The sequence below is a fragment of the Lagenorhynchus albirostris genome, chromosome 9 (assembly GCF_949774975.1).
Source record: "Lagenorhynchus albirostris chromosome 9, mLagAlb1.1, whole genome shotgun sequence".
In the NCBI taxonomy this organism is placed as follows: Eukaryota; Metazoa; Chordata; class Mammalia; order Artiodactyla; family Delphinidae; genus Lagenorhynchus; species Lagenorhynchus albirostris.
In genome coordinates this window covers 3,839,023-3,857,407 of record NC_083103.1, presented here as the reverse complement: position 1 = coordinate 3,857,407, position 18,385 = coordinate 3,839,023, and the positions used below count along the sequence as shown (strand labels likewise).

Below are 18,385 nucleotides of genomic sequence, written 5' to 3'. Positions count from 1 at the left end.
CCTGGCTGTCCCCCTCTGCAGAGCCACCTTCACCCAACCCCCCAAATCCTGAGGGACCCACTCGGGGACGACAGGCCCCCCTGCACCCCTCTTCCCCGGCGGGGAGAAAGGCAGCCTCGGGACGATTTGCATTTCTATGAAAACCCGGCTTCGGGGGCAACTCCGCGCGGTGCCGGCGCGGCGCCTCCGGGATGGCTTTTGGGCTCTGCCCCTCGCCGCTCCCCGGCGCTCGGCGCCCGCGCCCCCTCCCCCTGCGCCCGCCCCCCCCTTCCCGCTCCCATTCTCTGCCCGGCTTTGATCTCTGCTTAACAACAGTAACGTCACACGGACTACAGGGGAGTTTTGTTGGAAGTTGCAAAGTCCTAGAGCCTCCAGAGGGCTGTCGGCGCAGTAGCAGCTAGCAGCAGCGTCCGCGCGCTCCGGCGAGGGGCAGCAGGAGCTAGAGCCGAGCGCGGACCCAGCCCCGGACCCACCGCCGCCCCAGGCCGCCTAGCAGAGCCCCTGCCATGGCACACCAGCTCCTGTGCTGCGAGATGGAGACCATCCGCCGGGCGTACCCCGATGCCAACCTCCTCAACGACCGGGTGCTGCGGGCCATGCTCAAGGCGGAGGAGACCTGCGCGCCCTCGGTGTCCTACTTCAAGTGTGTGCAGAAGGAGATCCTGCCGTCCATGCGGAAGATCGTAGCCACCTGGATGCTGGAGGTGCGGGGCTCCGGGCGGCTCTCTTAGCACTTTCCTGCGACTTGTTGCGCAAACCCACTTTTCTTTGCCACTCATCGCCCTCCCTTCCCTCCCACCCCAACTTTTGAAGTTTGCCAGAGTGTTGATAGGAATCGTAGTTCCGAAATATATAGATATTCTGGGTATTTTTTGAACAAGGAGGGGGTGGGGGTGGGGTCATTGGATATTCCCTTGGGGGGCAGCGGCCGAGGAGGGGTACCTTGGGGGAAAGCCACGACCGGGGCACCCCAGTTTGCTTCAGGGTTGGGGCCCGCAGGCTGGGCGCCCTTTGCGGCCCCCGCCTGGACCGCCACTGCTCAGTCCCCGCCTGCGCCAGAGCCCCGCTGCGCCTCTTCTCCCGGCCGCGCGGCCGCTGAGCCGCCAGCTCCAGGGGGAGGGGGCATAGATTTGATTTTTAAATTAATATCCATGGACACGTATGCAAGGGACGCTCGTGCCAGTATTATGCGCCATCTTTGTTCTTTTATTGCAAAGCAAAAGTGTTTATTAATAATTGGGGGCAGGGTGGGGGTGGGGAGCGGCCGGCGAGGCGCTTGGGGCCGCCGCGAGGGGCCGTGCGGCCACCGGGAGCCGGCGGGAGGGGCGAGGGGCCAGAGCTCGGGCAGCTGTGAGGGGACCCCGCTCGGGAGAGGGGGCCCCTTTGTTCAAGCAGTGAGTCCGGGGCGCCCCGCACGGCCAGCTTGGGCCGGAGAGCACGCCGGGCTGCAAGGTCGCGTGGCCCCCGAGACGCTGGGGATTGACCCTCATCTGCAGGGGTCTCAGCTTGGGGGACCAGTCCGGAGCGAGCCGGGGTCCAGGGGCACGTTTTCAGGCCTTCAGTGGGCTCCTGAGTGCACCGCAAGTATTTTAAAATAATTTTTAAAAGTGCGGCGTGGTGCCCTTGCGAGAGGGAAACAGCGCCCGCGCCCAGGGGGAAGGGGGGCCCCCGAGTTTGAATTCCTGGGGCTCTCCCTTGAGCCTGCAACGAGCTCCCGACCCCCGGCCTGGGTAAAGGACCGCCTGAGGGTCATTTTCAGGGGGTTTTTATATACCCAGTTAATTTTTTAATATTTTTAAATATTTTTTGAAAAGATGACGTCTGGGGAAATGCGGCGCGGCGGCCTGGGACGCCACCTTTGTGTCTCGCAGGCGCTGCGAGCGCGGCGCCCATCCCCGCGGCCCGCCCCACGGCCCTGCACCCCATTTGGTGCCGACGCCAGGCCTGGAGGGTCCCGAAGCACCCACGCGGGCCGGGGTCCGCCGCCCGCGCGCGGCACACGCCGGCCAGCCGTGCCAGCTCCCGCCCCCACTGTACCAGCCTTGCCGGGACTTTCCCTTTCAGTTTCGGGTGGGTGGGTTTGGGGGACTCTCGGGGAAGGGGGCGCGGCGGCGGCAGCTCCTGCCGCCCCCTGCCCTGACCCTCCTCGCGCTCGGGGCCCCGCAGCCCTGGCGCGAGCCGGGTGGGGGGCGCGAGGTCTCCGCAGAGGGGGCCGGGCGCTCCCGGTGGCGGCGGTCACGGCCCCCGGTGCCCCGGCAGGTCTGCGAGGAGCAGAAGTGCGAGGAGGAGGTCTTCCCGCTGGCCATGAACTACCTGGACCGCTTCCTGTCGCTGGAGCCCGTGAAAAAGAGCCGCCTGCAGCTGCTGGGGGCCACCTGCATGTTCGTCGCCTCGAAGATGAAGGAGACCATCCCCCTGACGGCCGAGAAGCTGTGCATCTATACTGACAACTCCATCCGGCCCGACGAGCTGCTGGTAACCCTGGGACCCCCACCGCCCCCGGATGCCCCGTTAGCCGTGGGACCCCGGGGGTGGGGGAGGTGCGGAGAGCCAGGGGCCCCGCGGGCCGCTGAGAGCCCCTCTGCCCCCAGGGAGGGCGGCCACACCGGTGGCGCCCCTCTCGAGGAGCTGACGGGTCCCCCGCCGCCCCACCTCACTCACACTTTCTCTCCCTCCGACTCCCACCGCCTCGGCGCCCCTAGCGCCGCGAAAAGTGGGCGGCGTGCGCCCTCTAGCGGCGGCGGCGGCGAGGGGCCCGCGCGACCGACCAGACCTCGCGTTCCAGGTGTCGCGGGCTTCTGGTCTCCACCCGCGGAGGGTGGGCTTAATCGAGAACGGGAGCCTTTGCGAGCGGCACCTTCTCTGTTTGGATGTGGGGTTGCGCGTTGTCCCCCCAACTTCCCGGACCCTCCAACACGCCCCATTCCTTTTTCTCGCCCCCTGTTGCATTGGGGTCCGCGCCTGCGCCTCTCTTTACGCACGTGTCCCTCCATTTCCGCAGCAAATGGAGCTGGTTTTGGTGAACAAACTCAAGTGGAACTTGGCTGCCACGACCCCGCACGACTTCATTGAACACTTCCTCTCCAAAATGCCGGTGGTCGAGGAGAGCAAACAGGTCATCCGCAAACACGCGCAGACCTTCGTTGCCCTCTGTGCCACAGGTAGGGTGCCGGCCGGGCCTCTGGGTGCCCCTGGAGGAGCTTCTTGCCCTCTGCCTCGGTTTCCCCGTCCAAGGACATGGTCCCCAGGCTCCTCCGCTCTCGGAAGCTTTCCTCTTTCCCTGCTCCGGGGAACAGAGGGCTGGGCTTCTTGTTGGGGCTCCAGGGAGGGGGTGTGGGCTCCTGGGCCCGGGCCGCTGAGGCTGGGCGGCAGCCTGCCTGTGTCCAGCTGATGTGGCTTCTGCTCCCCACGCCAGGCGGGGGTCACTACATGCTGAACGGGGTTGACTTTGGCAGTCTAGCCTGTCTCCTCCCCCCACCCCAGTCCTTCCCGTGTCCTCAAGGAGCCTGAGCTGCGGGGGCCCCCTCCTGGCCTCTCCCGGGCTGGGCCACCTGCCAGGGGCGCCTACAGGGGTGGGGAGCGCCGGCCGGCAGTGCCTGGACCACGTGCTCTGGGCGGCCAGCAGCGGCCCTCGTGCGGGGGCGGCCAACAGAGGCGCTTGGCCGCCTGAGGCCCCGCCAGGGGCGCCGCAGGGCGGCTCAGCTCACTGCCCTGGGAGTGGCTTCCTAGCGGCCTGGGCTTGGGCTGCTGTGGTTGGTGGCAGCAGCAGGCCCTCCGTCCTTCCCCCGGCACCGCTCTGGACCATCCCTGGGGGCCCCTCCCCGGCACAGCCCTCTCCCCAGCCCCCAGACGGCCAGTCACTCAGAACCCAGTGAGACACACGGTGCTGCCTCCTGCTTGTCCCAGCCCTGCCCCTGAGCCCCTGCGACCTCTTCCTCCTCTCCACTCCCATGAGCTGGCCCAGGACCTCCGGAGACCCTGATCGGAGGACCCTTGCCCCCATCCTGCCCAGCTCTGCCGTGGGCCACCTCTACCGCTGGCCAGGCCTCAGCCGTCAAAGCTGCCTGGGGCTCACTCGGTGCGACCTGAGGGCGACAGGGCACCAAAGGGGGGAGTTGGCATCCTTCACCCCCTCCCCGGAAGGGATGGAGCCCCCCCAGCCTGCCACCTCGTGTCACTCTCCTGACGTCTGGGTGCTCTGGGGACCGGGAGTTCTGGGTCAGGAGAGCTGGGAAGATTCTGCTGGCCTCCCCACTCTCCTTTGCCCGCTCAAGGCGTGAACCCCTCTTTCTGAGTCCTTCCAAGCGAGCCACGGGGTGGGGGCAGACCAGAGGCCCGGATGAATCTGAGGGGTCAGGGCGCCCCCTCGCCAGGCATTCCTGCCCCGCAGCACCCGGCCTTGGGCGGGGAGGGGGAGGCTCTTGCCCGCGTCCCCTCAGCCTCCAGGCCTGCCCAGCGAGCAGGCAGGAGGCATTCTCCGGCTGGGACGCCTCTGAGAAGAGAAGCCTCCAGGGACTTCCCGGCAGCCTTTTATGGAGCTGAAAGTGGTTCAGAGAAACGGCAAAGTCTCCGGCAGATAATGCAGAGAACACTTCCTGCGTGCCCTCCCCCCAGGGTGGCTGGGGCAGCCTGGACCTCCCCCTCTCCCAGGACCCCAGGAGGCGGGGTGTGTAGCCCGCGTGGGGTGCTGGCAGCGCAGAAGCCGGGCGCAGAGGCCGTGACTGAGCTTGGTGCTGGCTGTCCAGCTACTGAGACTGTCCAGCACCCCCGGCCTGGGCACACCTCGGGTGAAGGCGGAGGGATGGCCAGGGGTGACCCAGCTTTTCACATGCGTTAGCTTCGGTGGGCCCCGGTGGGGGACAGGCAGGCCAGGGGAGGGAGGGGAGCGGCACCCCACCACGACCGGGCCCTGGTCCGTTGGAACCTAACTGGCCCACAGCAGTGTCCTTAGTCACAAGGGGGCCTCTCGAGATGAGATCGACTTATTACAGCCTAAAAACAAACAGATTTTGTGAAGTGGAGGCTTGAGTGAAAGTCCCGGGAGATGATTTGCTCTCCGTGTAGCAAGGGTCCCTTTTAAAGGTGCAGGGGGCCGGCGGGGGAAGGGTGGCCTCTGCTCTCCCTGGTCCGTGCGCCCTGCAGACCTGGGTTCCCGGTGTGCGTGGGGGCGGGAGGGGGCACGTCACCCATGCACAGAGTTGGGTTTTGCCCTGCTTTTAACCTGTGTACGGATGTGTGCACGCAGGAGAGCGTTTCTGCGGCCGGTGAGGTACGTCTGAGGTTGGCACGTAACTGAGCTGAATGAATGGGCCTGAGCAGGGTCAGTGGAGCGGTGCAGCTCCGATGCCCACCCTGGCCGCGGCCCGCTGGGCTCTTTGCAGCCGGGCAGTGAATAGGAACAGCTGTTGGAGCTTCCGAGTTGAAACCTGCGGGCTTCTCAACCTAAGCCCATACACCCGCCAAGGCACGCGCACACGGGCGTGCACACACACACACACACACACAGCCTGCGTTTAGTTATTCCTTCCCTGTCGGACCGGGTCTCGAGCTGCGGCCAGTCAGAACCTGCGCTCTGGCCACAGCGATTTCTGTGCAGTCCTGGTTAGCCTCAATGAAAACCTCTCATCCCGGGCTCCTGGCTCCCAGCCCGGTGGAACTGGTCCCGTTTAAAGGGGAGAGAGGGCGCGCCTTGTGAGGGACTTGCTTTTTCAAGTGGTCGGAGCGCCCAGCAGCAGCTTTGTCGCCCCGTCAGTGTGGCCGCCTGGCTGCCTTTCTTCTTCCCACCCCTCCGCTGGCTCCCGCTCCGCTGAATGAGAGGCCCTGGCTGTTTATTCTCAGGCCAGTGGGAGGGGCAGGGGGGGCCCGCAGCCCCCGGGGGCCGCACACTCCCTTTGTGCCCAGTGCCCTCCCACTCAGCTCACCGTCCAGTTCCTGGGCACAGGATGAGGGGGTAGGGGCTGACCTTCTAGGGCCTGGCTCCACACTGAGAGGCCCCCTGGTTCAGATGCTGAAATCGGTGGCCTCCCCTGCCAGGAGTTTCTCGTTGGGAGCGACAGAAAGGCGGCCCACAGGCGCTGGGTCACCTCTTAGGTGTCCTCACGTCCGTGACGAGTGTGCTGCCAGGAGGGAAACCAGAAGTTCCCATGTCAGTGAGCTGCCAGGAGGTGACCCTGGAGCCCACCTGCCCCGAGGTGCAGGGTTTCCCAGCAGTTTGCGGAGAGCTGCCGAGGACAGGCAGATGAAGTAATGCTGTAGCCTTGCTGTGTCCCTGGAGGCAGATGAAGTGGGGATAAGCATCTGAGGGCAGCGGGGGCTTCCCTGGGCCCATCTTCCCATATGCAAGACGGCCACTCCCCCTGGGACCTGGCAGCGCAGGTACTTGGGGTTAGTGTTGTAGGGGACGCGTCTGCTTCCTCGCGGGTTTTCCCCGCCTTTCTTTTCGTCGGGCTTTTGTGAATAAGTGATACATTCACAGGCTCATGTGCTAAGAGAAGGGAGTGAGCGATGACCCCTCTGCAGAGGCCACTGTGCCTCCCACCCCACACCCCCCCGTTGTCTCTTCCAGCAGCTGTTCTCTTGCTTAGCATTTCTGCTGTTTGCGGCGGAGGGCGGGGAAGGGGATGGGGAGGTTTTTTGTTTTTTTACCATTATTTATTTGGTTGCACTGGGTCTTAGTTGCAGTACTCGGGCTCCTTAGTTGTGGCATGCAAACTCTTAGTTGCAGCATGCCTGTGGGATCTAGTTCCCTGACCAGGGATCCAACCCGGGCCCCCTGCACTGGGAGCGCGGAGGCTTAACCACTGCGCCACCGGGCAAGTTCCTCTGCTGTTGTTAAATGAGCATCACAAGCTCGTGGTCAGAGAGTCCGGCCCGGCTTCTGCCCCTGCTGGCGCCCACTTCCTGACCACCCCCTCAAGACCAGCCATCTGCGGGACAGGGCCTCAGGGGGGTCCAGGTCACAGGGGTCCTGCTGCGTCCCCACTCACAACCCCTTTGCCTCCCTCGCTCTCCGCAGATGTGAAGTTCATTTCCAACCCGCCCTCCATGGTGGCTGCCGGGAGCGTGGTGGCCGCGGTGCAAGGCCTGCACCTGGGAAGCGCCAACAGCTTCCTGTCCTATCACCGCCTGACGCGGTTCCTCTCCAAAGTGATCAGGTGTGACCCGGTAAGTGACCGCTGTGGCGCTGGCTGGGGGGCCTGTCCGGCACCGGGTACTGGAAGCATCCAGGGCCTGGGAGTCCCAAGCTGCAGTCGTCTGGTGGGAAGTGGCAGAGGCTGGAGCCACGTGGGGGACAGGCAGCCACCTGCGTCCAGAGGCACAGGACCTGGCCGTGGCCAGGGGGCCACTCCACCCCGTCTCCTGGGGGGCTCCTGGGGGAGGAGAAACACCTCCCAGAACCTGCGATGGGCGGGAGGGTCCTCCCAGGCTTCTGGTGGCCCCAGGGGCACCCAGGAGCCTTAACCCCTCCTGGGGTTGTGGCGGTGGGCCGTCAGGAAGAGGGGCCACACGGCAGGCCGGGTCAATGATCCGTGCCCTAATGGTGTGTGGGGTGAGGCCCCGTCGAGCTTTGTCTGGGCGACAGCGTGGACTCCCGACAAATGGCCGCTTTACAAGGGCCCCTGTGAGGTCTCCCGTCCACAATGGGCCTGGTACAGACAACTTGTTTTTATGACCCCCTTTGAGAGGCTGCTGCTTTGGAAGCCGGAGTCCATTGTATCTTTTTACTTAAAAATGCCACTGTCTCATTCCCCATTCTTTTCTTTTCTTTTCTCAAAGAATTAAAATAACAATTACAAGGGTTTGGGGCTTCACCAAATTAGACCAGCGAGGTTGGTGGCGGGGGTCACTGCCAGGCCCCACTAGTGTCCCGCATAGGAGCCAGTGACCACCTTGACCCCGATCCCCGGTCCCGGTCCGGGTCCGGCTCCGGCTCCGGCCGCTTCTGGCGGTCCACCCTCGAGCGCCCAGGAGGCTCGGGGAGGAAAGCTGGTGTGAGACGGATGCCTGCCTGTTCTCTGCCAGCGGTGCTTGGCCACCAGCGTGCGTGACCCCCAGAGGAGGATGCCTTCTTGTTTGTAGGCACGGGCAGCTCGGTGGCCCCCTGGGAGGGGGAGGCATCCTCGCCTGGCTGCCAGGGCCAGCGCCGTCCCCCAACTAGAAATGCCACAAACAGCGCTGTCTACAGACAGTGGTAGGAAATCGCTGTGTGATCCCTTATCTGAATAGAAATTATTTTAATTAGATCTGAAGCAAAATGCCCTACGGCTGAGGAATGGTGGGAGGAATCAGTTGAGGCTGAAATTCGTCAGTCTGGTGACCGGGTGACAAATGTCGCTGAGCTCAGATGAGCAAATTCTGGGCTGTGGAGCCCCGGGGCGTGGCCGCGTCTGCCCGTCCCTAGAGCTGGCCCCCGTGGTCACAGTCTGCTCTTCACGGGGTGAGGCTGCAGTGCCAAGCGGGCTGCTGGGAGGAGGAAGCATGGGCCGTGGAGCTGGAGGATGTGCCGGGACCTGCAGAGGGGAGGCCCCTCCTGTACGCCTCTGCTCTCCGCTCCACAGCGCGGCCCCCCAGGTTACAGGGGCCAGGGAGCCACCTCTGGGGGGCTGCCTTCAGTGGGTGGGTGGAGGCTCTCGGGCCTCAGTAGGCCGTGGTGGGTGTTTGGATCAGAGCCTGAGGAGGCCGTCAGGAGCCTTGGGCCTCAGTTTCCTCCTCTGTAAAATGGGGCCTTTGGCACCTGCCCTGCCTCCTCCTTTGCCGTGATGAATACTGAAAGGGTGGGTAGGAAAGCCCCCCGGCCCCATAAGCCCTGTCCCCTTGGGAGATCTCCAGGGATTCATTCAGAAGCCCTCCTGGCCTGGCTTCACTTCTTTGGGGCGGGGTACACCGTTTCCAGCCCCATCTAGGAGGAAGTTAGCAGGGCCTTCTCCGTGCTGAACCTCGTTCCTGTGGGAAAGGCATGGGTCTGTTTCCCAGGCTGCCCTGGAGCCTTTCCCTGGCTCTAGAACAGAAGCCCCGTGTGGCATCCCAGAAGTTGGGACAGCCTCTCTGTTCAGATCCGGGAGCCGCGACTGCCCGGCTGTGGGCGGCACCTTCGAGCTGCTGGGAGATGTGCCCGTGGTGGGACCAGGAGAGGCCCCCGGCCTCCGGGGTTCCTCCTCTCCATTGAACACGCGGGGTGGTCGCTGCCGGGAGCTGTGCGCGGCCGGAGCGTCTCCCAGGACGCAGGCCCAAACGGGAGAGGACAGGGGATAAAGGCCCCGGGGCCACCCAGCATTCATCCTCGGTCAAGCACGGCCTAACGCTTTTGACGGCCATTCATCACGGAATGCTGGGTTCACTGCGAGGGCTGACATGGCAGAGGTTAAGTCCGAAAAGTGGGCCTCAGAGGGCCTCCCCATCCTGGATCAGATGGCGCTGAATTCGCGGAGGGCAGCAGTGGGGCTGGTGGGGACCTGGGCCCAGAGATGAGAGCCCCGGCGAGGAGTTCCAGCGAGCGGCTGGGCAGGCAGGGGATTCGGGGCAGGTGGGCAGGAGCGTCTGTGTCCACCAGAGCCCTTGGGTCCCGAGTGGGCTCACCGTGGCCTGGTTGACGTGGGCTTTTCAGGCCGGGAGGGCAGCTGGTGGGCAAACAGGGTCCCCACTGTCGATCCTGGGGTCTGGGCGGCAGCTTCCTGGGTTTGGGGGAGGCGGCGTTTTCGGTGAGCATTGGGAAGGGGCCCCTCGCCGCGGGCCGCCTCCTGAGGACCTGTCTTGTGCAGGACTGCCTCCGCGCCTGCCAGGAGCAGATCGAGGCCCTCCTGGAGTCCAGCCTGCGCCAGGCCCAGCAGCAGAACTTGGACCCCAAGGCCGCGGAGGAGGGGGAGGAGGAGGACGAGGCGGACCTGGCCTGCACGCCCACCGACGTGCGCGACGTGGACATTTGAGGGCGCCGCGGCGGGAGCGGGGCCGGCCGGGCTCGGCGGACGGAGCCGCTCAGGCCCGGTCGCCGTCGGAAGGCAGCCCGCCCCTCAGTGTCTTGGTGTTTTCCTTGGCTCTTTCTCCCTTCTGTCTCTGAGTTAAGCAAAAGAAAAGAAACGTCCCCGAAAACCTATCTTTAAGAAAAAAAAAAAAAAAAAAGGAGAGGAAAAAATAGAATTTGCATAACCCTGAGCTGGAGGGGGAGGAGGGTTGTGCTACAAAAATAGAAGATTGTATACCCCGTAATCAACTAGCTTTTATATTCATGTGTTTGTGTCTCTGTGTTATAAGGATAGGCGTTAACACAAGAAGCGAGTCTGCAGGGGAGGATTAGATTTGATTCTTTATGTGTTTCAAACAAACAAAAAGCATAAAAACGTTTGAAAAAAAAATAGGAAGAAGTCCACAACCCGTTTTTAAAGTAGAAGAGGGTTTTAGATAGAACTCTACCCGTGTGCTTTTCCCAAGGGCAGAGCTTTAAGGCGGTTCTAGGCATCCTGTATCTCGCTTATGCATGTAGTCACTTTATAAGTCATTTGTTTATTTTATTTCGTAGGTAGGCATGTAACCTTCACCTTGTCGATGGCTGATGTAACCTCTCGGCTAGGGTAGCGTAGAGTTCGGCATTTTCAAGGCCTGATCCTCTTTCTGCCTGTGGACCAACCACCTGAGGGGTTTGCGGGCGCCAGCCTGCGCCTCGGTGACGGAAGGCCACCTCCGACTCCTAGCGTCCGCTACTAGAAAGAGAGACCGCAATAGTGACCTAATATATTCTATTTTTATAATCTTCATATTTTTGTAGTTACCTGTTTATGAGGTGCTGGTTTTTCACCCAACAGATCTGCAGCCTGCTCACATCCAGGTGAAATCTACAGCTGTTTTTCTTCGTTTTTTTGTTTTTGTTTTTTGTTCCTTCTCAATATTCCAAAACCATTCCATTTCAAAGCACTTTCAGTCTCTAGGTGACATCTCTGTGTATGTTGTGTGTGGAGGGGGCGGGGAACGGTTTCTTAATGGAATGGTTTGGGAATATTCCAGTACTTGGGTGCAGACAGGACGGCGAGGCAGGTGCTTGTTGATACGGTGTTAGCGAAAGGGAGATGATGTTTTGGAGGGCTGGGTTCCGGTCAAGGAGAAGAAAACGTGCATTCATTCTCACACTGCCAGGATGATGTGTTCCTTTCCTTTTCTGTAGAGAAGTTGAAGTTTAGGAATCCTTCCGTGCCAACTGGTGTTTGAAAGTAGGAGCCTTAAAGGTTTACCTAGAGAACCAGCAGTTTCAGAGTTCTCTTTAGATGTTTTGCCACGGAAGGTTTTTAAACACTAAAATATATAATTTATAGTTAAGGCTAAAAAGAATATTTATTGCAGAGGATGTTCGTAAGGCCAGTATGATTTATAAAGTAATGCAGTCTCCCCTGATTTACACACACACACACACACACACACACACACACACTTTTCTGCGTTAGATGTTGCAGGTGTAGGACAGTTTGTTCAAGTTAGGTCCTTTTATAAGAGAGGGAAAAAAATCCCGAGGAAAAAACACAAAGACGTGGATTTGGCTAATTTGGCCCGATTGGCTTTTCGCAGAGGGATCCAACTGGACAGGTGTCAGAGTTATAAGCACAATTAGGATGCTGGAAACAAGTTCAGTTCCGAGTTCAGTTCCAATACGATCTCATCCCCGAACCCTCCTTTCAAAAAAGAAATTTAGCGACCGCTAGATAATTTGCACATCTTGGCTATGTTCGTTTTTGTAATTATTCTGTAGGGAGTGTTGAAGGGAGCGAGGAGGTGAGGGAGGAAGTGTGTGGAGGGGAGGTGGGCGGGGACCACGCGAGGGACAGGCTGCGGCTCCATTTTTCTTTATTCGCTGCTACCGATGACTTCCCAGTACAGTTTGGAAACAGATGCATATCGCTTCTCTTATCTTTCACATTGTTTTGCTGCTATTGGAGAATCAGTTTTTTTTTGTTTTACAATGTCATATACTGCCATGTTCTAGTTTGAATTTTCTCATAGAAAAAATGTATTACGGATGCCTTTTGTTTTTGGTAGCGTTGTTGTTGTTGTTTTTTTTCTTTTTTTTTTTTTATGTGATCAATTTTGACTTAATGTGATTACTGCTCTATTCCAAAAAGGTTCCTGTTTCACAATTACCTCAAGCTTCACTTAGCCATTTTGCAGACCAGGTGGTCAGGCTCTGTCTGCTGCTTCGGCAGACAGACACGCGGACGAGATCCCAAAAAGGACCTGGTGGGGGATCCCCACCCCGCCGGGCCGCGTTCACGAGGACCCCCCCGGGCGTCTCTGGAGACAGGCCATGTCCGTTTCCTTTGCCCTGCGCCTGTTATGCTGGACTCCCCATCTGACCTGGGATTTACCATCATCGTAGTTTTTACAGCCCGTATCGTTCTTTGCGTATAGCTATGAAAGTTGCATTATTATTATTATTATTATTATTGTAACAAGTATGTCTTCATGTGCCACTGTGGTGCTGTGCTGTAGGACTCGGTCATTTGGCATGAGTGGAATCGCTTCTGGCCTGTGTCACAGTTTGGGGTGCGTTGTATCTGTTATTAGTGTTCTGTTTGTTGTTCTGGTCATTATAGCAAATGCTCCTTTAAAGAGACTTCAGATCTCAATGAAGCCAGCCAACAGTGCTGTGTGCCCGAGAGCCGCCTGACACGCTGCCGAACCAAAAGGATTTGGATTTGCACCGTCCGCGGCGGCCCCAGGCGGGGCAGCCCGTGCGCTTCAAGGCCATTGGCAGGTGCAAACCCGCCCCGCCCCGCCCCACCCCTGCAGGAACACTGCTTCCGCTTACCTCAACCATTCTGGCTGCGGCGTCTCTGTCTGAACCAAACGGGGTCCGTGAGGGACGGTCTGTCCGTGGTGGGGGGTGAGATGTGTGTGCTCTAAGGCCAAAGGCCAGTGGCAGGTCCGGGAGCACAGGAAGTCTGTCCCGTGACCAGCAAGTCTGAGGGTCCGGGCGGGCAGGCGCTTGGGGGTCTGTGTGTGTTTTTGGTTGCACACCACGGTGTTTCCCAGCACAGACATGTAACCGGCACGTTTCCAGCAGGAAACAAGACAAACGTGAAAAGTCTAGAAATAAAATTGGTAAAACCCCAGTGCAGTGTCCGCTTGTCTGTTTCCTGGGGTGGGCAGGGAGCCAGGGCCATGCGCCCCAAGTTCCTTGGATGGGGGTGGCAGGCGGGTAGGGGGCCCGCCTCGGCCCTGCGGACGCTGGGGCCAGGCCGTCCTCTGTCATGGGGGCCTGCCCTGGGCACCGTGGGCTGTTGGGCTGCATCCCCGGCCTCCACCCGCTAGATCACAGGACCGACCCCGGTCGTGACAACAAAAATGCCTCCAGACGTGGCCAGCGGTCCCCTGGTGATGCAGAAGGAGGGTGTGATTCCCTCCCAGCCGGGAGGAAATCCGGACCAGAGGTCAGTAGTGGGAGAGGGCCGCGTGGACCCCCCCCCCAGAGTTTGAGGACGGGCTCGCAGGCGGCCCCGACCGCCTCAGACTACGGCTCTAGCCCCAGTGACATGAGCCCCGTCGATCAGCCGCCTCCCAGCCCACGTCTGGCCAGCTCGCCCTCCCAGGTTACTTGCAGATAGGAAAGTAACTGAAGGCGCTACCCCTTCTGGCAGAAAGCGCTGTTTGCTCTGGGTGAATCGTGGCCCCAAGGTGCCCTGAGCTCGGGGCAGGGGGGAACGACGCCAGTGTCCGGGCAGCAGTCCAGTGGCCTTTCACATGGACCTGGCGACCTGGGAGGCCTGGTGGACACCTGTGACGTCCACCTTTGGGCTCCAGATGCCTGCGAACTGGCCGCGTTCCCAAAGCCGGTGCAGGTGGGAAATGAATCTTGGTCCCAGCTCTGCGGGGCCGGGGCCTCTTCCCAGAGCCGGGAGCTCCCCAAGGTGCCCTCACCCCCCAGCTGAGCACTCAGCGAGCACTCCAGCGCCAGGAGGAGGCCTGGGTCACGCGCCAAGGATGGCACTGCCTGCCAGGTCAGTTCGCCGCAGCCCTAATGAAGCGCGTGCCGTGGGCCAGCCTGCCCAGGGGGTGCCCGCAGGGTCGGTGGGGCCTGGAGCTTCTGGGAGGAGGTGGGGTGTGCAGGCGCCGGAACTGCTGCCTCCCTGCCCCAGTCCCTCGCCGGCTGGGTGGTGACGTGAGGCAAGGCCCCTGCCCCCGGGGCCTACAGGGTGCTCTGAAAGGGGACCGAGCGACGGTCAGAGCCTCGGGAGGTGCCCTGAAGCCCAGGGCCTGCTCTGCACCACCGCGGTGGCTCAGCCCCGGCGACCCGCTAGTCTGTACCAGCACCAGGGCCCAATGACATCGACGACCAGGGGCGTACAGAGGGGCCCAAGCGAGGCTCCGACGCCGCAAGGGCCTCGGGGTATCTTGAGGAGCAGGGCCAACACTCTGATTGCATTAAGTTCCAGCGAGGATCCGGGCAGCGGAGGCCGGGGGGCGGCCTGCACTCCACTGGCAGCTGGACGCACAGGATGCCAGCCCTGCGGGGCTGTTTGATGGTTTCTAATGTTACAGGTGGAAAATCTGTTTGTGGGCTGACAGGTCGGACAGTGGAAAGGAAGAGGGCGTACGGGGAGGTGGCCTGTGAGGCACGGGGAGGGGGGAGGCAGGGGCAGGGGCACAGATGGGACCCAGAGTACACAGAGGGTTTGGCCGAGTGAGGAGGGGCCCGGAGCCCCCCAGGGCCGTCTCCCCAGCCGTGAGGCCCCCGGAGGAGGGGCAGCAGGCTTCTCTCAGTTATGCCACGGGCCCAGACCTCTCCAACCGCCCACGTCAGCTCGGGCATCCCCTCATGGGGACCCCCCCCCATGGGGTCTGGCTGCCCTGTGCGTATCAGGAAAACAAAAACTGGCCTTTGGAGACAAAGCTTTCCGGTGTCCACTCCACTGCCTCTCCCGGAAGCCCGAACGCCTGCTCTCACTCGGGCCCACGGCCACTCACCTGGGGCCTCCCTGCCTCCCAGCCAGTCTCCCTGCCCCAGGCGGGCCCACCACCCTCTGCCAGAACCCCCTGGGGCTTCTAGCTCCTTCCGGCTCCATCCGGGGTCCTGGGACCTGGCCCATCTCTCCAGCCTCACCCCCCGTCTCCCCCAGCCTCAGACTCCTCATTCCCCGAAGTTTCTGCCCAGGGGACTGCAGGACACACCAGTCTACTTCCGGCCTCCAGTTTTGTGCTGGAGTGCCCACCCCCTGCTCTCCCCCAGGCTCACGTAAGACTCTCTGCGGTGTTCTCCACCCTGCCCCAGCCAGGTGGCTCTGGTGGTCCAGGAGCCATTACACGTGGTGTTTCCCCTCTGGGCTGTGAGCCCTTGGGGACAGCTGTCCGGCTGGTCCTTCTCTGCCCACGCCCTGCACCCTGCCTGCACGCAGCGGTGCTGAGCAGTAGGGCCACGTGCGGGCCGCGGGCTTTGTGAGCTGCCGAGGGCTGGGCCCTGCCGGACCCGGGTGCGGTGGGGACTCGGGGGCCGGGGGGCTCCCCAGGGGCCGGGAGCACCTCATCGCCCTGACGAGGCCCGATAAGCCCCGGGACACAGCCTGGGCACTAAGGCGAGTCAGTTCCCTGCCAGGGCCCCAGATTCGAGGGGCCCCAGGGCAGGCGTGTTTGCAGAGGTGGGTACTGCTGGGACCCTGGGCGCCAGGCTCCCCACCTTCCCTCTGAGCCCGTCCCTCCTGGAAGCCCGGCAGCAGCAGGGCTCGGCTGTCCCACCACGAGGCCAATCCCAACTCCGGGGGGCGGCTGCATGAGGCGTGTGTCCCGCACGCTGGGCTGGCCTCTGCCGTGCACAGGGTTCTGTCAGCCCAGGAATGTCTTTGATCAGGAGTTTATGCAGAGGGGACGCAAGCCCCTGGCCTCTAATCCGTTCCCACAGTCCCCCTGCCCGCCGGCCCCTGCCCTGAGCCACACCTCGGCCCAGCAGACAATAGCCACGGCTGGTGGGCGGGCAGCACCAGGGACGAGGGCCGGAGGCCCGCATCCGGGGGCATTGTCACCGCCACTCACAGGGCGCACAGGAGGATGGGGAAGCTCTTGGCTCAAGGGCTGCCATCGGCCCAGAGCCTATCAGAGGCGGCAGCGTCTGTTAATCCTTTCAAGTTTCAACTAGCAGCGAGACAGCCTCCCCAGGGCGGTCCCTCTAGAGCAGACCCGTCTAGCTAGAGGGTCTACCCACATTCTGGACCCCAAGCCCGCTGAGCACGCCGGGCAGTGTTCCTCCCCTGGTCCCATCGCAGGAGGACAGTAGCTTAAGGTCACTCAGCACGTACTGGGGGCTGGGCACTGTGTTAAGGGCCAAACACACCATTTCTCCCTACATCTTTTTGTTGTTGTTGTTTTGTTTTGTTTTGTTTTTACGGCCGTGCCGCAGGGCATACGGAATCTTAGTTCCCTGACCAGGGATCGAACCCGTGCCCCCTGCATTGGGAGTGCAGAGTCTTAACCACTGGACAGCCAGGGAAGTCCTCTCCCTAAATCTTGAAACAGCCCCCAGGGGTTGGTGACAGGCAGGGGACACACTGGCGAGGGGGCCCTGTGGAGCCCACGTTCCTCTCGCAGGTACAAGTATTCCCATCTTCCAGGTCAAGGGTGGGCAGGCTTCTCCACAAAGGGCCAGATAGGGAGTGTTTGGGGCTTTGCTGGCCATGGTCTCCATCCAGCTCCTCTACTCCACTGCACGGAGCAGGCAGCCACGGAGGACAGTACGGCAACGAGCACAGCCAGGCAGGATCTGGGCTGAGGGTGGGAGTGAGCCGACTCCTGCTGGGGACGAGTAAACCGGGGCCCAGAGAGGTGAAGTAACTGAGCCAGGATCACATGGCGGGGAGCTGACCGAGCCAGGCCAGTGGCTGAGTTTGTGTCTCTGGGGCCTGGGCCCCCGGCAGTCAGCTTGGCTGCCTTGCCGAGAACGAGGTCTTCAAAAATGGGCTCGAAGAAAACGCACGAAGTCTTCATTTGAGTATTTTTCACCCGACGGTCAGTGCGTGCACTCGGGGCGGCCCTGCTTTGCCAGGAGGCCCAGGGGTCGAGGTCAGGTCCACCCACGTCCAAGACTTGAAGTCAGCGGCCCCTGCGGCCAGGGCAGTGTCTCGGTCAGCCGGCCTGGAGAAGGGCGGCCAGGCGTGCTGGCAGTGTCGTCTGACGTGGCCAGTCGTTGTTTGAAAAACACTCTCACATGTGAGCACATTTTAGAGGAAAAGACCCAGGAGCTGGATCTCAGCTCTGCAACTTTCAGGCTGTGCGGCTTCGCCTTCTGGGCCTCAACTTTCTCACGCATAAAATGGAGACAGTCACGTCTGTAAGAAGGGCGGCTCCGAGAGGGCACCCTAGCATCTGTGACACACCCAGCACGGAAGCGGGGCTCAGTCTGTTCGGTGACCGCCTCCTGGGGTGACGCGAGGACAAATGGCTCGACATCCATGAAGCATTGAGCACAATGCCTGGTGCACAGGCATCCCTCAGTAAACGTCACCACACTGTCAGCGTGACCACCACCATCCCATGCATCGTCCAGGTGTGCAAGGAGGCCCCGCTGGTCCCCGGGGGGTGGTCGAGGCCATCCTTATTTCCCTCCTCTAGCAGTTCTTGGTCTTTGTGCCCACACTGAGCCCCCCACCTTGCGTTGACAGCACCCGGATTTCACTCGGTGGGAACCACCGTTCTCAGCTCTGTGGCTCAGGTGGGACCGACCCCATCCCCAGCTCCGGGGCAGGCGCCAATGGGCTCAAAGCCAACAGCACATCTGCCCCCCCCGGACCAGTGGCAGGTTCAAGGGCGGATGTGAAATCTAACAGCCAGCGAGACTCAGGGAGACATTGTCTGGAGCTTCTGGAGAAGAGAGCACTCCACTCTGTTCCTTAGGCCTCCTGGGGGCGGGCACAGCCCTTCTGCCCTGATAGGAGCGTCCGTGGTGCTGCGGCCCCAGGATGGATCCCGAGCGTGAAGCCGGTCGTGCGGGAGAGCAAGAGTGGGGCCAGGTCTCCAGACGAGCTGCTGGAGCTGCCCATCACTGCCCCTTACTGTTTGAGTCCATTTGATGAGTTTCCTAGCATTTTCAAGGCTTCTTAACTATCACACTGTATGTGTGTTTTCTACCTTTTCTAGATGTAACATGTATTATTGATATAAACAGCAGGGGCTGAGACCAGGGGAGAGCTTCGAGCCAGCCTTCACTGGCAGACCCTGTCTCGGCCCCTGTACAGAGCCAGCGGGGCCCCCCAAAGGCAGCAGCCTCTCGGGGGAGGGGCCCAGGGGGCTCCCGTGCCTTGAGATAACAGCATCTTTCTGGGGTGTAGGTACCACCTGCCCCTCAGAGCAGCTGAGTAGGGAGCTGAGGCAAATGCCTTAAGAAGGAAGCTCGCCACACGTCAGGCCAGGAAGAAGGGTCTGG

General features: G+C 61.5%; 1 protein-coding gene across 2 annotated transcripts; it reads left to right on the top strand.

The window, feature by feature from the left end:
- Positions 1 to 376: 376 nt before the first annotated feature.
- Positions 377 to 13,091, top strand: CCND1 (cyclin D1). 2 transcript variants are annotated; one of them, XM_060158294.1, is made up of 5 exons: positions 377 to 704; positions 2,260 to 2,475; positions 3,002 to 3,161; positions 7,016 to 7,164; positions 9,759 to 13,091. In XM_060158294.1, the coding sequence occupies exons 1-5, from the start codon at positions 507 to 509 to the stop codon at positions 9,921 to 9,923; spliced, it is 888 nt and encodes a 295-aa protein (XP_060014277.1). In that variant the 5' UTR covers positions 377 to 506; the 3' UTR covers positions 9,924 to 13,091. The 2 variants fall into 2 exon arrangements, with proteins under 2 accessions (XP_060014277.1, XP_060014276.1); XM_060158293.1 differs by having other exon boundaries at positions 2,167 to 2,475.
- The last annotated feature ends 5,294 nt before the right edge of the window (positions 13,092 to 18,385 follow it).

Coding starts and splice junctions, on each gene's coding strand:
- CCND1 (XM_060158293.1), top strand. CDS start 507: ATGGCACACCAGCTCCTGTGCTGCGAGATGGAGACCATCCGCCGGGCG. Junction 2,476..3,001: donor TCCGGCCCGACGAGCTGCTG/GTAACCCTGGGA, acceptor CCATTTCCGCAG/CAAATGGAGCTGGTTTTGGT. Junction 7,165..9,758: donor AAGTGATCAGGTGTGACCCG/GTAAGTGACCGC, acceptor TGTCTTGTGCAG/GACTGCCTCCGCGCCTGCCA.